The 15830-nt window shown below is 29.0% G+C and overlaps 1 protein-coding gene across 7 annotated transcripts in view; it reads right to left on the reverse strand.

Moving 5' to 3' along the window:
- The window catches only part of LOC143204885 (uncharacterized), a 168102-nt gene that overhangs the window by 133475 nt on the left and 18797 nt on the right, over positions 1–15830 (reverse strand). For 6 of the 7 annotated variants that reach the window (XM_076417806.1, XM_076417807.1, XM_076417805.1 and 3 more), the window contains exon 2: positions 7733–7875. In XM_076417806.1, the coding sequence (XP_076273921.1) occupies positions 7733–7804 (72 nt within the window). In that variant the 5' untranslated portion in view covers positions 7805–7875. Of the gene's footprint in view, positions 1–7732; positions 7876–12054; positions 12124–15830 lie in introns of those variants that run through there. The other variant, XM_076417804.1, reaches the window with a different exon arrangement.

Consider the following 15830-nt stretch of genomic DNA (forward strand, 5'->3'; position numbering starts at 1 on the left):
ACATCGAGAACTTGTTTGAATACTTCTCAAATGCCAGAGAAAGTTACTTGGTTAAAATAGTTTCAATTTACAAAATATATATCTCAACAGTTACTGAATCGGTTTTTTTTTTAAATGTTATTGGCACATTTTGGCGGATATGCCTCACTTAAAATACATTTAATATGAATTATTCATTGATTTACATATTGAATATCTTCCGGGTATCCACCGATCCGTTTGAGAATTTTACTAACAGTGAATCCCTTTTTGGAATTATTTTCGTTATGGTGATACGTTTATCTTTATTTATATTCTTATAGATAAGCTCGAAATAATGAGACACATAAACCATATTTGCTCCCAAATTCATTACTCTTATTTTGTCAAACAGTGTTACGTGCGGAAAAGAACACAGCCCAAGTCACGATCCAACTAGACCAAGATGCATGAAGTTGCTTGTACTTCTCTAAGAAAGTGTGGGTAGAAGATGGAAATAGATAGAAAGGAGAATGAAACTTTTCTCTGTAGTTTAACACTATTAGAGAGATCATGTTAATCAATACGCAATAGAGAAGTGGTTTGGACATATCTGCCGAATGAACAATTTACAAGTTATTTCCAGACGCTGGTTGTGTTTTGATTATGATAGTTACACTGTTCATTGAACTTCCAACTTATCCTGTTGATTTCCAATTACTCTATAATCTAAATTATTTTATAGTCACGCGAATATGAACATTTTTGTAGCGTAAGAAAATATACGTATTAGTCTGACTGTATGTTTTGAGTCAATATCACGTCGAAACATAACCAAAAACAAATAGTATTAATTTATTGTACTCCTAATGTCCATTATTATACATTATATATAGTCATTATACTCAATTATTCGATAATATACTTTGGCGCAAATACTTTGAGTTATTCTAATCGGTGCCCCTCTATAGCTAAAACATGCATACCCAAACTATAACGTTACCACCACCAAGTTAAAAATTAAATTGTGTTTAGTAATATGGACCTCTCACCCACTTCTCATTAAATTCAAATAATTTAAACTATTTTTAATTCATCATAATAACAATTGAAGTAACACTGTTGCAAATTTGTACAAAACTAGTCTGATGTTCTTTGAATTAGGGAGTTTCTTCTCCGGTCTGAAGTTTTAATAAGTCTTTTAATAAGTTTATGTTAGATCGAACGTAAATTGGTACCGATTTTTTTTCTATCAATGGCAAGCATGATCAGATTTTCTACTGAATATCGTCTGGTTATTTTACTAATTGGATTTGCACTCCAAACAAAAAATCATTAATGTTGAACTTATTATATGTAATGTATAGTACTGTATATAACCCTTTATAAATTTAAGTGCTTAAGCAATTCATTAATTAAATTTGTCTATAATAATTTGCTTTAATTGAATCGATAAATTCAAATTAAATTATAATGGTTATCCATGTGTGTACTTATATCTTATATCTTAATGTGTACTTATATCAGAATATGATAAAAACCATATTTTGCTGAATTTTTATGATATTTCAAAATATTTTAATTTTATGTATAGGAAATATTTGGACAAATGTAAAATATGTTAGTTCTAATTGTAATATTGTAGTTGTTGAAATTGTTTGAAAAATTTTCTGAATACTGTAATTATTAATTATAAATACAAAAAAAAACAGCGTTTCTGCAAAGCAAACCCTAAAGCCGGTATATTCTATGCAAAATAATTATATATAAACAATAAATAAACAATGCCTTACTAAGAACCGTGTTGCATCCAAAATGAAGACGGCACAGATGAACATTTCGACCTAAAGTTATCTCGAAGTTCTATATACTCAGACTATTTGTGGACAGAAAAAATCTCCATACATCCACTTACCTCCAGAAATTCCGAGAGTATAATGCAATCTAACAAAATTATCAACATGCTTTGGAATATGTCACGTAATTCCATCGAGTGCACAAATAAAGGTTAATTGAGACAAGACAAACAGATTGTGAATTAACGTGGATATTTTCCATTTACATTTTAGTTCAAAGAAAGTGTTGTCCAAAACATGTCAGTAATAGTTTCTGAAAGTTTAAATAAGGCAAAACCATCACACGCAGTTAATGCTTTACAACATAACAATCATTTAATTAACTTGAAATGCTTAAACGAGAAATCCTACTCCATTCGACATATACAACAAACATTGTTACTTTTAATAGGATTCGATTCAATTCGATGCCATTCACTAATAAAATTGAAACTTAAATTAAATTAAACTCAAATATGGCGGCGCCTAAAATATAAGAATAAATAAATCCTTAAATTTACAATTAGAATCACTGAATTTAATTCACGGTCCTTTCAATATCTATATTCTTTAACAACTTTTAAAATTATAAATGTATAATACTTATCTAAATAAACCAAACTTTTCCATCTGACTAATAAAATTAGGTGCTTTATCAGATTGACCAAAAAACATATAAAAAATAACATATTTTTTATTGGCTATAATTAAATTTCTAATTTAGTTGCTTCTTTGCCTCTGAAATCTTTACGTAATACATTAAGTAATAACAACTTTCCCAGTGTCATTTTAGTGCATCCCAACGCCATATTAATAGTCTTATCTAAATCATCATTCCATAACTCGTATCCCCAACTTGCTATATATGTAAATGTTAATGCAAATTGATTATTAATGAATACATCGTTTTAATATCGGTATAGTGTGGGAATTGGTGTGGCTGTCAATGGACATAATAGGTGCGAATAGTATTGACTCTTTCGTGAATGTCATCAGCTTCTCAAGGAAACTTAAATCCCACTGTGCAAAAAAAACACCAACACAAAAAATATTATAGTGTTTAGCGTTACGACTAATAGAAGAAAATTGTATACAAAATAGTGAGCCAGTTATTTTATAAATAGGTTGTTCAATAAAAGGGTAATCAAACACCTACAAAAACTATGCCTTTTCTACAAAGATGTTTTCAATCACATCTTATATTATGCTTAGTACATTTTTAATCTACAATAATTACAAGTTAATTTATAACTATTGTTCTCTGTATTTATATCAAGACACAAACAAGATGAGTTCGGCATAGTTACATCAATATATATTCACCAAGTTAAAACTAAATTAAATTAACCTAAAATTGTGATACTTAAGCAATATATAATATTGTATACCTTAAGATGAAATCTTGGGTAAATTACATCCATTTTCGATTTCAAGGGCATCGTACAAATCATCGTTGGTTATGTAGCGATAAGCATTGGTAATTAATAGAAAAGCTTTGTTTTGGCAGTGTTGGATTACTAGTCGAATTTATGTCTTAGTACAACCTCATATTTACACCCCATAGCTCCTTATAATTGATCTCTACCAACTAACAAAAATATTAGAAAATATTAATATATAAACTATAAAGGCTAGGATTACGCAATAAACGTAATGATAATAATATTTTATTGTATTGGTTGAAAGCAATAAACAAGCGGTTAATTATTATTTACGAAAACGTTAAAAAAATTTAATATAAAACAAAATTGTTTTTATTTTTAGCAAATATAGTTTCCAAATGATTCTAATGTATTTTACCCGCAAAGTTTCCCTTTCTTTTCCGTCAACATTTGGACAAATTGTTCACAATTCAATTAGTAAACAAAATGTAAACTGTATTTATAGCAAAAAGTATAACAAAAGAAATATCTAAAATGCTATATAAGAAACACTCTAAAAAACCCAAAATTATTAAAATTAAGAATATAGAGAACTGGCTTAATGGAGACAAGATATTCGTAATTAAACTTTAAAAGTTCCTAATAATCGGTATGATTACCTAAATGAAATGAGAAAATGATATTTAGTATTATTAAAAATAACCCATATATTATCAAAGTAAGCTAGGAATATTTAAAATATTTTATAATCGGAGGGAAATATTTATCTTCTCATGTCCTTTGGAGCGCTCAAGACGTTTTTGCTTCAATGGTTAATTTAATGAGATTAATTCTTGTTTATAAAGATCAACGGGTTTCAATAAACAGGTTTAAACAATTTTAAATAATATGCCTTCCTGATTCAATTTTTAAAAGGCATTTCCTGCCTCTATATACTTAACGTTATTAACATTATTAAAATAACAATGATATTGTCAATCATAATATATTCGACATACATTTTTTACACATGAAATAAGATATTAGATTAGTTTGTCGATTGTTGGATCTTCATCCAATATCTCATTCACAGTGGCTATATACTCCCATGATGATAGGGAAAGAAATCCAATTGTACTTATTGGTAAATGAAATAGAACAACAATCTACTCACAAGGCGGATATTGTTCGACTAATAACATAAATAAATATAATGTAAAGGAATAGATATAGTGGGTATATAAATGATTTATATAGATAAGGAATAATTTGAAAGAATGAAGAAAAAAATGTAGAATGAGTCTCATGAAGGTAAAATTCAAATGTTAGAGCTACTGATAAATTAGTAATATCACTCAATCAACCCCGAACATGATATACTGCAGATGTACTGCTCCTACTTTCCCTAAACATTCAAACAATACGTGTTAAAATGTCATGACATTCTGGTGATCCTTTAATGAAAAATATTTATATATAATAAACTATAGCAAAATAGACATAGAACAAATTGTGCTTCGAGTCCCTTTATTAATCCACTTAATTATCCAGATCTAGCTCTCTGGCTGTTTGTAGACTCCAAGAATTCTTTCAGGAAATATATAAAGAGGAAAAAAACATTAGCTAGACTGAAATGCTCGGGACTTATTGAGTAAAAAACTTATTTGTGTATAAAATCATAGATTATAATAATACAGTACGAGTAATAACCAACAAAAATACTTGGTTGGGGAAAAACAAATTCCAATTTTTTAATTAAGTATTTTTCTTTTGTATACTTCTGATATTTTAGTGTGAAAAATTGATTTTCACAAGCCTCTTTTGAAGCCAGCTTTACGCCCGTTAAAGTTCTACGTGATTGCAGAAGTTAGTGAAATGGCTAGATAGATGTTTGCGACAAAAAATCGAACAAAGTAATATTATTACAGCAAAATAACGAACGCTACTATCGCTCTCGTTCTGGTAGTTTTGATATAAAAAATAAGTCATTTGACCATCACTGACAAAACTAATGAAATTCTTAAAAAAGGTCAGCAATATAAATGCGCCAACAGTGTCGATATTAGTATCGCGGGGTATTAATCATACAATTGGTTTGAATCATGCATACAAAGATTATTTGTAACAAATTTCTTTGTAACATATGTCATAGTCCATAATAATTTCACGAACAGTGATCCAAAACATGAAAAATCGATGGTGAACTGTCAAATAATCAGTCAAATGTTTCTTAAGTACATTAGAGAAGTTATGAGAGTTAATTTAATAAAAAGTTTCAAAAATAAAAAGGCAGTCTCATTTAATATAGAAACGCAAGGCCACACACTTCTTAGATGAATGAAATTACTTAATTTGTATACCGTAATAAAACCAATTGAATTTAATAAAAACTGCTTGGCGCAGTGGTCTAGGCAACAGGACGGCCACCTTTCTGTAATATAATAGTCGTGAGTTCGAATACTGCCGGAGTATCGTTGTAAATGTATGTTTCTGATTGTCTATAATAATTTGTCTATGATAATTTGATAAGATAAGAATACAAAATATAAGGAAAGCCATCCCAGTCACTCCGGTAACCAGGCTGGATAAAACCAGATGTCTTTTGGGATGATCTTTTTACCACGTTAAGTAGTAGGTCCAATCCAGATAAACCCAGTTGGAAAATAGAAGAATCTAAAATATATTTAAACAAAAAAACGCTACAAACTTTTTCATACACTGAATCTTATAAATGACGCTTTAATTTCATATCGATCATGTTCAAGAATATTATAGTACCAATACAATACAAATAATTTTTTATTTTTTTATTTCAGTTGACTGGCCCGACAAGAATTATATGGCAGTTTTCACCCATTAAATACCGATCAGGAAAACGGCAGTAAATAAGTAATTTTATTTCCGTTATGGAATTTCATTGCAGGCGATTGTCGAATTTCTCTCTTCGCTATCGGTTTCACTCTCCGAACTTGACTTTTACGCCACGAATCGCTGGTACTTTTTTTACAATTAACCGTAAACTTCTTAGGTAACATAAGTATAATAATTTTCGTCAACTAAAAGTGACACAAACGAAATAGATTAAAATCGAAAGCGTCCTAAATCTCGGCGGAACAACGGTTTGTTTATGTTCTTCTATTTCAATTTTATATCTAAATAAAACCAAATCAATTAAATTTGAATGAGATGTTTCCGATACTAATACATTGATGACTATTGACAAATGTAATATAACAAATCAAAACAAAATATTTTTAACAAAAAAATTGAACCGGCTTCAAAATATAAATAAGGAAAAATAATGAAACCTTTGGTAATATTTAACTCCAAAAAAACGTTTTAAAATAAAATATGTATATAATAATCGTTGTAATAAGTAAATAAAAGTAAACAAAAACCTTATTTAACCTCTCTACTACACTTTTTTTATATCCTACTATGAGAGTTTGTGCTGTTTTCGCCAAATAACCCTTCTAATCCATTACCTTCGAACTTTTTTTAGTACTCTAAGTAATTATTTGTCATTAAACATCAAAAGTGTTAGTTTTTAACATTGAAATTAAAGCTGATAACTGTAATATAAGGGAGCAGCACCATAACTTCAGAAAATTCGTATTACTTGATTTTCATTAATAAATATCAATAATGAAAATTTAAATCACTAATCTATATGTATGTATTTGAATCCTATTTTCTTTGGTCACACCACGACTTGTGAACGACTTTATCGATTTCATTCATCCTTTTTTAGGTTTTCTAAATAGTCTATGGTTCTTATGGAAATACCATTCGGGTTTATCCAGTTTGAGAAGTGTTTGCATATACATTGTTTTACAGAAACACTAAGATAGTCCATTTGTTATTTTAATTTGAGTTTAGTTACATCACATTATCTGCCAATGTTTTTCACAGTACTGAATCAACGACAGAACTCTTCAATAAAACAACATATTGTGACAATCCTTGCCAAGTTTTTCAAGTAATGAGTTCACGATACGTTTTGACAAAGTGTATTATTTTAATGTATTTGTATGTGTTGGCTTTATAAATATATTTTAAATATACAGTGTAGTTATATTAGTACCGATTCCATCGATTAGTTCTAACCTATAATTTTAATAGAATTTTTGAAATATACACCCTACTTCCATTTTTGTTATTGAAAAGATTGAGACTAGATTGAAAATATACAAAGCTAAAAAGTGTTCAAATTTGATTCTATTTATTATTTGGAAGTCAGTTCGTATAATGATAAACCACAATCCCATAATGCAGCGACACAACTTTTCTGTATGTAATTGTTATAGGGCAAAATTCTTTTTCATCATGACAGTGAGTGACTGTTCGACCACAAAAGCATGTACCAGGAAAAAGAATCGGAAAAAGAGCCTGATTGCTTTGTTAAATCTTAATTTGATAGTATTCCTAAAGTAATCTAGAGTAGATAATTTAAAATAGTTATCCTGAAAACTTATAGAGTTTATTTTAATAATTAATAATTCTAGGTTTATCCTTGTATTAAATAATATGTAATAATAAACGTACATACAACTTCTCCACAAAAGCATAAATACTTACTGTAGTTCTACTTCTTTGACCGTAGATCTCCACAAGGCACACAAATAATAAGAATACAAAAAGCAGCTTCATATTGGATTCACAAATTCATTGAACGTTTCTTTTAATGTCCGTAAGTCATACGTAACACTTCCATATAAGTCCTGAAACAAAATAAAACACTGTAATTAAGCGATAATTATAATGTGAACAATATCAATTTCTTCATCCATTTATCAAAACCGCTAATCACCAAGTTTACAAAGTACATTTCTTTCGGTGATTACACTTTGATGCATTGGTAGAGTGACGGTTCTTCATTAAATTATATTTTAATTGCATGTGCATGCATGAACTAACACACGCAAATTGATGAAATACGTGTTGCATAAATAGCGATAATGCGTCTACCTATTTGATAATTATAAACAATTTCCCTAGTAAAGCTCCTTGTTGGAAGATTGGTTTTTAGATATCGTTGCGCGGACATTTCAGAACAAAACCCATTTGAAATGTTTGCGTTTTAATTGTTGCGTCAGCGTGATTTTGAAAAAAATGAGTACCTTTTCGGTTGTGGTCATTTTAAGCTGAAATAGATAAATTATCGAACCCAGGGGAAATCAAGCGTTGTAAAACAATAATTCAAAGAAGGATGTTGTACCACTGTTGCTAGCCTATCCATATTGAACGGAAAAACTAAAGCGATGTATTTTTAAATTATATAAGGCTGAAGCAAAAAAAAGCCAACAAGCTATTTAACAAATATCAAGTTGGACCTATACTTCTGAACTAAACATAGATTGCCTATAAAAATTTTTTAAACTATTTACATCACAATATTGAAAGTCAAAACAAGCTACCTTGATTTCACATGATAGAACGTGGTACATAACATACTTAATGTACAGAGTTTTCTTTTGTAAATCACTGCTAGAACCAAACAAAATCGGCATATTTTTAAAACGAATTATTACGAGTAATGAAAAGTGGATTATGTACAGTAAATATGCCAAAAAGATCATAGCCTGTTCATGTTTTCTATGGAAGGTGGTGCTAAGTGTTAGAACCTAGGTGGTTAGTTAGCTATGTTTAAAAAGATATTTAACTTCATCGGTATTGGAGAAATATTTTCAAACGTCCTGTATCCTGATAATCCTACAGTTACCCTTTCGATTAATTTTATTGGTTTGTTTGAATCGTAATCTATATTAGAATATCGCTATAAGACCCGCGAAGGCATTATAACTAAAATATAATCAAGTTAGTCCGTTACAATGCATCTTTTATTTAAAAAGTGCTATATTAAGTGTTATGTACCGAAATCTATATATGGTAGCTTAAGGCTACTCAAAAAAAAAATAGTTGATATACACCACATTTAAATAAAAGAAATTAAATGCAATTTTTGTTTACACTTTCTGCAATTTCTGTTATGACTATCTCTATAAACTAACAAGACTAAATTAATTTTATAGTGACAACGCTATATTCAATGTATCTGTCTCTTCGTAATATTGTAAATCTCAGAACGAGGAGAACAAAATATGACTCTATCCCCAACACATTATATAAAATAATTTAAATTACAAATATACTTATATCATCAATATATTTATGAATTATGAATCCTTTAATTTTGAATGAAATAATAACAATATATTGATCATTTATTATCATATAAAAATCGATTTCTATTACAAAAATAAATTTTATAATATATATTTTCTTTCTCTGTTCCTAGATGATTTTTTTGAAATTTTGAAAACAATAATCAGTCAATAGTATTGATGAACTTCTATTTTTGATTTCTCCAATTCTGTTAAATTAATTTGCGGATATATTTCTAACATTTTTTTACAAAAAAAAACCTGACATCATTTTACGTTCTCATCTCTTTACAATTAGTCTGTAATAATATTGGTTTTAACGAAAATATTTTGGTTTTTTCTAATATTTACAAATGATATCTAGTCTTATCTAGCACATTCTTGTTTTACATTTCCATTCGGTAAGACAATGAATCTTAAATCCTTAATTTTAATATTTCACTATTGTTTACATATAACATTAAGGAAAATTTTCATGTCACTAAATACATATTGATTGACATATCTCAAGTAGTTTGCTGTCTGTATATGAAAATAAAACTAAAAATAAAATTTATCTTTAAAAATTTTAGACAGAAAGCTAAATAGATAGCGTTATAAACCTTTTTAGCCTTTTGGAATTGAATCACTAGTTTTTCCAGACCGGGTTTTATATGTTCATCTTTGACAGTCAGTGTTTGTCTTCATTTGTACATTCCTGTAAACACTGGCTAAGAAATATTTCTAAATCGATATTACCACTTGTTGTTTGATATGAAGAAATCTATTTGAACCCATCAAACCGTTTTAGTACATCATACACCATACATCATATACTTTAATGCTGCTCCATCATATCCCCATCATTAGTTTTGGTTTCAATGAATTTTCAATAACAGTGTTGATATTAATGTGAGGGAGAAAGAACGGCCTGGAGGATTAAACAAGTCCGAAGATAATGAATTGTAAGACTTAATGAACGAAACGCCAGATTAGGCTCTCAAGAAACACTTAAACAGCTTAGCAGTATATGAGTAAGTTATTTTCAGGCGGTTAAATACAATGAACAATATTCAAATGGAGTGAAAAGGGCTACCATCCAAATATACTGAAAATATCAACCATTGAACCATGTTTGAACCATTTTATCATCGAGATTTCATTGCTTACCAGGCCAAAAATTAAAAGTTTTCTGTAGCAATAGCAATAGCAAAAGCTAAAGTGCAAAAAGTCATTAGTTAGTTCAGCAAAGCCATCCACATCAACATAGAAGTGGAATTCATAACCATACATGCATCTGGTAGAATTAGCAAGGTGCAGTGTATTGCAAACTACTAAAAGGGAAAGATACTCTTACTGCAGATGTTAACCAACGTTAATTGAAGAAAGTAAATGACATATTGCTGCAAAAAAGACCGTGCTCTAGCACGACTTGGCCACACGTTGTAAGAGTTGTGAAGGTGTGTACACTGTTACAGCTCGATAATAGAGCGCTATCTCATTACTATTTGTTCAGATCGACGTAGTATGGCTTGGCTGACATGCTATTTCGTAATGCTTATAAACTGCGAAACCAACATCATTCCTTCGACACACAATTGACATGTTACCAGAAAGATGGTAAAATGTTGTAAAAATATTGGAAAATATTTTGATATAAATTGTACCAATCTCTCTCATTAGGCACCAAAGAGGAAAATTAGGAGAGTACATGCTATTGCTTTATACATAAAAACAGAATGTATGAGGTTTTAGCGAAATTACCTTTTATTTTAAAGCTATGCCATCATTTAAGGATCTGCTGCGACTCGCTACGGTAGCACGGATGACTTCAAAATGCGATAACTCCTCTCCACATATTCAGTTGAATATCATTATCGACTTCAGAAAAACTCTAAGAAAGTGTAATGATCACGTTAATGATATAATCTGTATGACGAATTCAAGTTAGCTCTGGAGATAATAACAATAATCCTCAAATTCCTCATACAAAATGTCCATCAAGCCGTATAAACAACATGTCATCCAGGCTAATCCAAGAACCGTACCAAATCTGCATCTTTACATGGCCTACCCATTGTAATACTTAATAAAATAACTGCGCAATTTATTGAGTAAAACTCTACAACTAAAAAGAGAAAAATTAAATATATTTAAGAAAAAAAATTCAAAAAAAAATTTATATATATTTAGGGTAAACGATGTGGCTCGGTGAATGGAGGTAAAACGAAATGAAACAGCGATGTTTACATTGTGTGACCGTTATTTATTGGATATATAAAAAATGTGAAAAATACAAATAATAATAATAATATATATATAAATATATATCCATATATCGGAGAATAAAAAACATCATAAAAGATAGATAGATAACAGCCAGAAAAACAATAATATTTTGAAAAAATAAGAGACAACAGTGCCAATATACTTTCATATCTATTACTTCATTATTTCAAATTTCAGTAGTCCACAGTAAGAAGTATTTTTACCTGTTTCAATGGGATTTTTAAATTTCATAGATAAATTCTCTTATTTTTGGTGAATTAAATAAACCAGACGGAATCAAAACAAAACAGGATTATAATTTCCCTGTTTAATAGTACCGACAGTGTCAGTTTTAATTTTTGATAGATAAAAATATACTTTTGCTACTGACAAATAAACTTGTCATCATATATACATGAACATTAGCGGTCTTTTTCATTTCATTTATCTCCTATTTATTAGCGGTTTTAATTTATTTGCTTAACATACCTTGATTGATGCTTTTAAGTAGTCTATCCGTTGATTGATTCAGTTTGATAATTCACGAATGTTCACCTCCTATGACGAAAAAACTACTTAAATTCTATAACAATGTATTAAGTATATCAATTTTGTTTGTTAATAGTATGTCGCATTCTCATACATTTCTACTAATCAAAAAAATATTAAAACGTAAGTGGTTTAGGCAATTCATTCATTTAAAGAAATCTGCTTGTGATGTCCTTCAAATCCTTTTAAGAATGTATATTTTGATTTCAACTATTTGAAAATAGCTATTGACATCAAGTCAATGATAAAGAACGGCCTGGAGAATAAAAAATGATTAGAATAGAAAATGAATTGTAAGATATTGAACGAAAGCCCTGCTTTCTGTAGGGTATTATGACTGGCGAATGAATTATGACGATAAAATGCGAATCTACTAAGATAATCCCAAGTGCAATAAATTATGGGTCAACTTATGGGTAAGGAAAACCATTCACATCAACACCGAAGAAGAATGGCCATAACGAGCTGTTATAACTGAAAAAATGGTTACCGCAAATATCTACTGATAACAATTGAGCAAATTGAACGTCATATTTCAACAAAAAAAGACCAGCAATAACGAGTGACAGGCGCAAAATCATCATCTCACCCACACGTTGATATTTGCAGGAGTTATGAAGGATACACTATTGCAATTCTAATGGGAGTCTCTCTAGCAATAGCGTACGCACCAGACATAACGCCTTCCGATTACAAGTTTTTCTATAAAGCTTGATCGATAAAGCATAATTTAGCTGGCAAACGATTTCAAAAGCGTTGATTTGAAGAAGTGATCACAGCCAAACCAAAATCGTTTTTCCCACACAGTGTTGTCATATCACTAGACGGATGGAAATATGATGGATGTTGGAAAACAATAGAAAATATTTTAATTAACATATAGTGTACCAAATGTTCTTACTAAATGCCTTCTCACGTGAAAAAATAATCAGAAAACATGCAAGCAGCTAATACACTATATTCAATGAGGCTTCGAAATATATATGAAAAATAAATAACTTGTAACATTTCGTTTGAAAAATTTAGTTAATAAAAATTATTATATATAAATATATATATATATATATATATATATATATATATATATATATATATATATATATATATTATAAATACGCCGTCGATATATTAATAATTTTACAACCACTTTAACATTGTCACTTTCGCTAATAAAACAATAATTTCAAGACAGACGCATATTTCTAGGTCAGTTTATTTTATTACAATTATTTAATATCTGAGAAGTGAATAAGTTCAACGAAATACGCAACGGTTTCAGTTTATCCTTGACGAAACTATCAAAACGTTCAAAATTGTATTTTTTTATTCATTTATATATTACCTTTCATTTTACTTACATTAAGCCTGAACAAGGAAAACAGCATTATATTTAAGAAAGAAACAACGTACATTTCTTTAAATGTTCGCGCTTATTTCAGTATGACTGGTTATATATAAAACAAGTACAACTACTTCAAAAATGATATTGTATCATATTTTTTATTGTTTTATTAAACTGCTACTACTCGTATTGCAAAATATTGACAGTAATGCATTGGATTAAAAATATTGGGTTTTACTATTATTTTAATTCTCTGCAAAACAGCTTTCTGTTTAAAGTTATTTTTTATTCCACAGAAATTGATCTGGAATTACCTTTTATTATTTGTGAACATAGTATACTAAATTATAGTTTACAAAAACGACGTAATTGTAAAATTAACTTTTTGGTATTATACACTCATTCCATTTCGAATTCCAAACAAAACAAAGCCAGATTTTTTATTAAATAATATCCCTATGATATTACTGCAATTACAGTTTGAACAAATAATTGCTCAATGACAAATTAATAATTAGTCTATAGGAAGATATTTCCCTAAAGTAGTAATTTCTACTTTTTAACACTATCCTATATTTGGGTGAACCGTATGCCATTCTCTAATAATATTTTTTAAGAGCATATGGCGTTTGGATATTATTTATACTAAGAGGGATATTGTTGATTTCCTCTATTTGTAAAACTAGTATGTTCCGTCTCATTGTTTTATTTATTTAATTTCGTTGTTAATAGTTAGATGGAGCTGTTATTATATTTACTAATACTATTTACAAAAATGTATTATTGCTTCTTTAAAATGTACCTATAGCCTTTATGACAAAACCGTCAGTAAGAGTAGTTCTTCTATTGAGACCTAATTCAGTAACATTACAGATGCGTATTAGGTAAAAAACCGACCTCAACACTTAATTTCCTTAATTTCGAGAAAGCATCTTAAGTGTTTAATGCTGAAAGCTCTGTTTGTAATATAATAACTTAATAATTTGGACTATAATAATACAATAATACCTAAATAATGTGGACAATATGTTGTTTAATTTTTATAAGTCCTATTAAAAACTTCATTAATTTATTTTAATAAGCTTTAATTAATTCACTTTGTTGACAATAAATTAGTTGATTCCTTTAATCCGGTTGTTCTGATTAATTGATATCTTAATGAATAATGTTGAATTTTTCTTAAAAGTTTTTACTACCTAAATTTAATCTACTGCACTGGACTAAACTTACAAAGTATGTAAGTTTTATATCATAACTATTGAAATTATCTTCAAATATCAAATATAAATTGTCTTAAATACTACTACTACTAATTGAAATACTATAATTTGTCCTTACTAAAACCTTATTACAATTAGTCTGATATATATAATTGTCCTGACATTAAAAGATTTACAAGACTGTACCTCTAAAAGTAATGTGTATAATGCTGGCCAAAGTGATATTGATGGTCACTGAATTTCAAATATATCATAACATTTCTTCTCATTGTTCAGTCACTGCCAAAACAAAGTTGTTCTATTAATTACTAATATTTATCGCTACGTAACCAACAAAGAGCTACACGATGATCTACAAAGGAAGGGCCTACAAAGTCATCTAAGATTTATGCTGAGCGTATCTAAACTAAAATGTTACCAAAATTGGTCTATCAAACTTCATATCCCTAATTAATGTCAATATTACTACAAAAGTTGGTGTTCGTTGTTTGTTTTCACAGAGAATATCCTTGCTGGCTCAAGATCCCACCATGTAAGGGGCAGAGGTTTTTTTTTACTGTTAACCTATGTATCAAATTTGATTAAACGTTTACAATAGCTAGAAAAGCCTAAAAGTTATAATATTTCTTATCGTAAAAACCTTGTCCAAAGATATATGTTGGATATAATACTGTTTCTTAATTTAAATATTATGTTTTTAGTGATTTCTTCAATGATTTGAATTAACAATTAAAAATAACTTGAAACGTGTAAGAGTGGTAAATATATTTCTCGTTAGTTATAAGAACAAAAACATTTAATGAAACAAGAACATGCCATAAAAGATAATGGAAAAAGATTAAAAAAAGTTTTTTAAAGAAACCGCACTAGTACCCGTGGAAAATTAACAATGTTTCGTAACAATCTATTGGTTAACACCCTTTTCTAACGAGACACCGTTCGCCGGCTTATCATAATTGCTAAAATGAAAAGTTGATAGGCTAAAATAAGGTTGTGGTTTTTTTTCGTCGTCTTCTGCGTGTATTTAATAAACCGGTAATTCAAAACACATTGCAAAGCCGGCCTGGATTTAGGTTACATTCGAAAGGCGGAATATATCTTGTAGATTTTTTTTATACGGCTGCATTTAGTATCTGTCGATTGGTTCGTGTCGT

Source organism: Rhynchophorus ferrugineus, unplaced genomic scaffold (genome assembly GCF_030347505.1).
Source record: "Rhynchophorus ferrugineus isolate W39M unplaced genomic scaffold, kcgeb_rfMv2 rfM11, whole genome shotgun sequence".
Taxonomy (NCBI): domain Eukaryota; kingdom Metazoa; phylum Arthropoda; class Insecta; order Coleoptera; family Curculionidae; genus Rhynchophorus; species Rhynchophorus ferrugineus.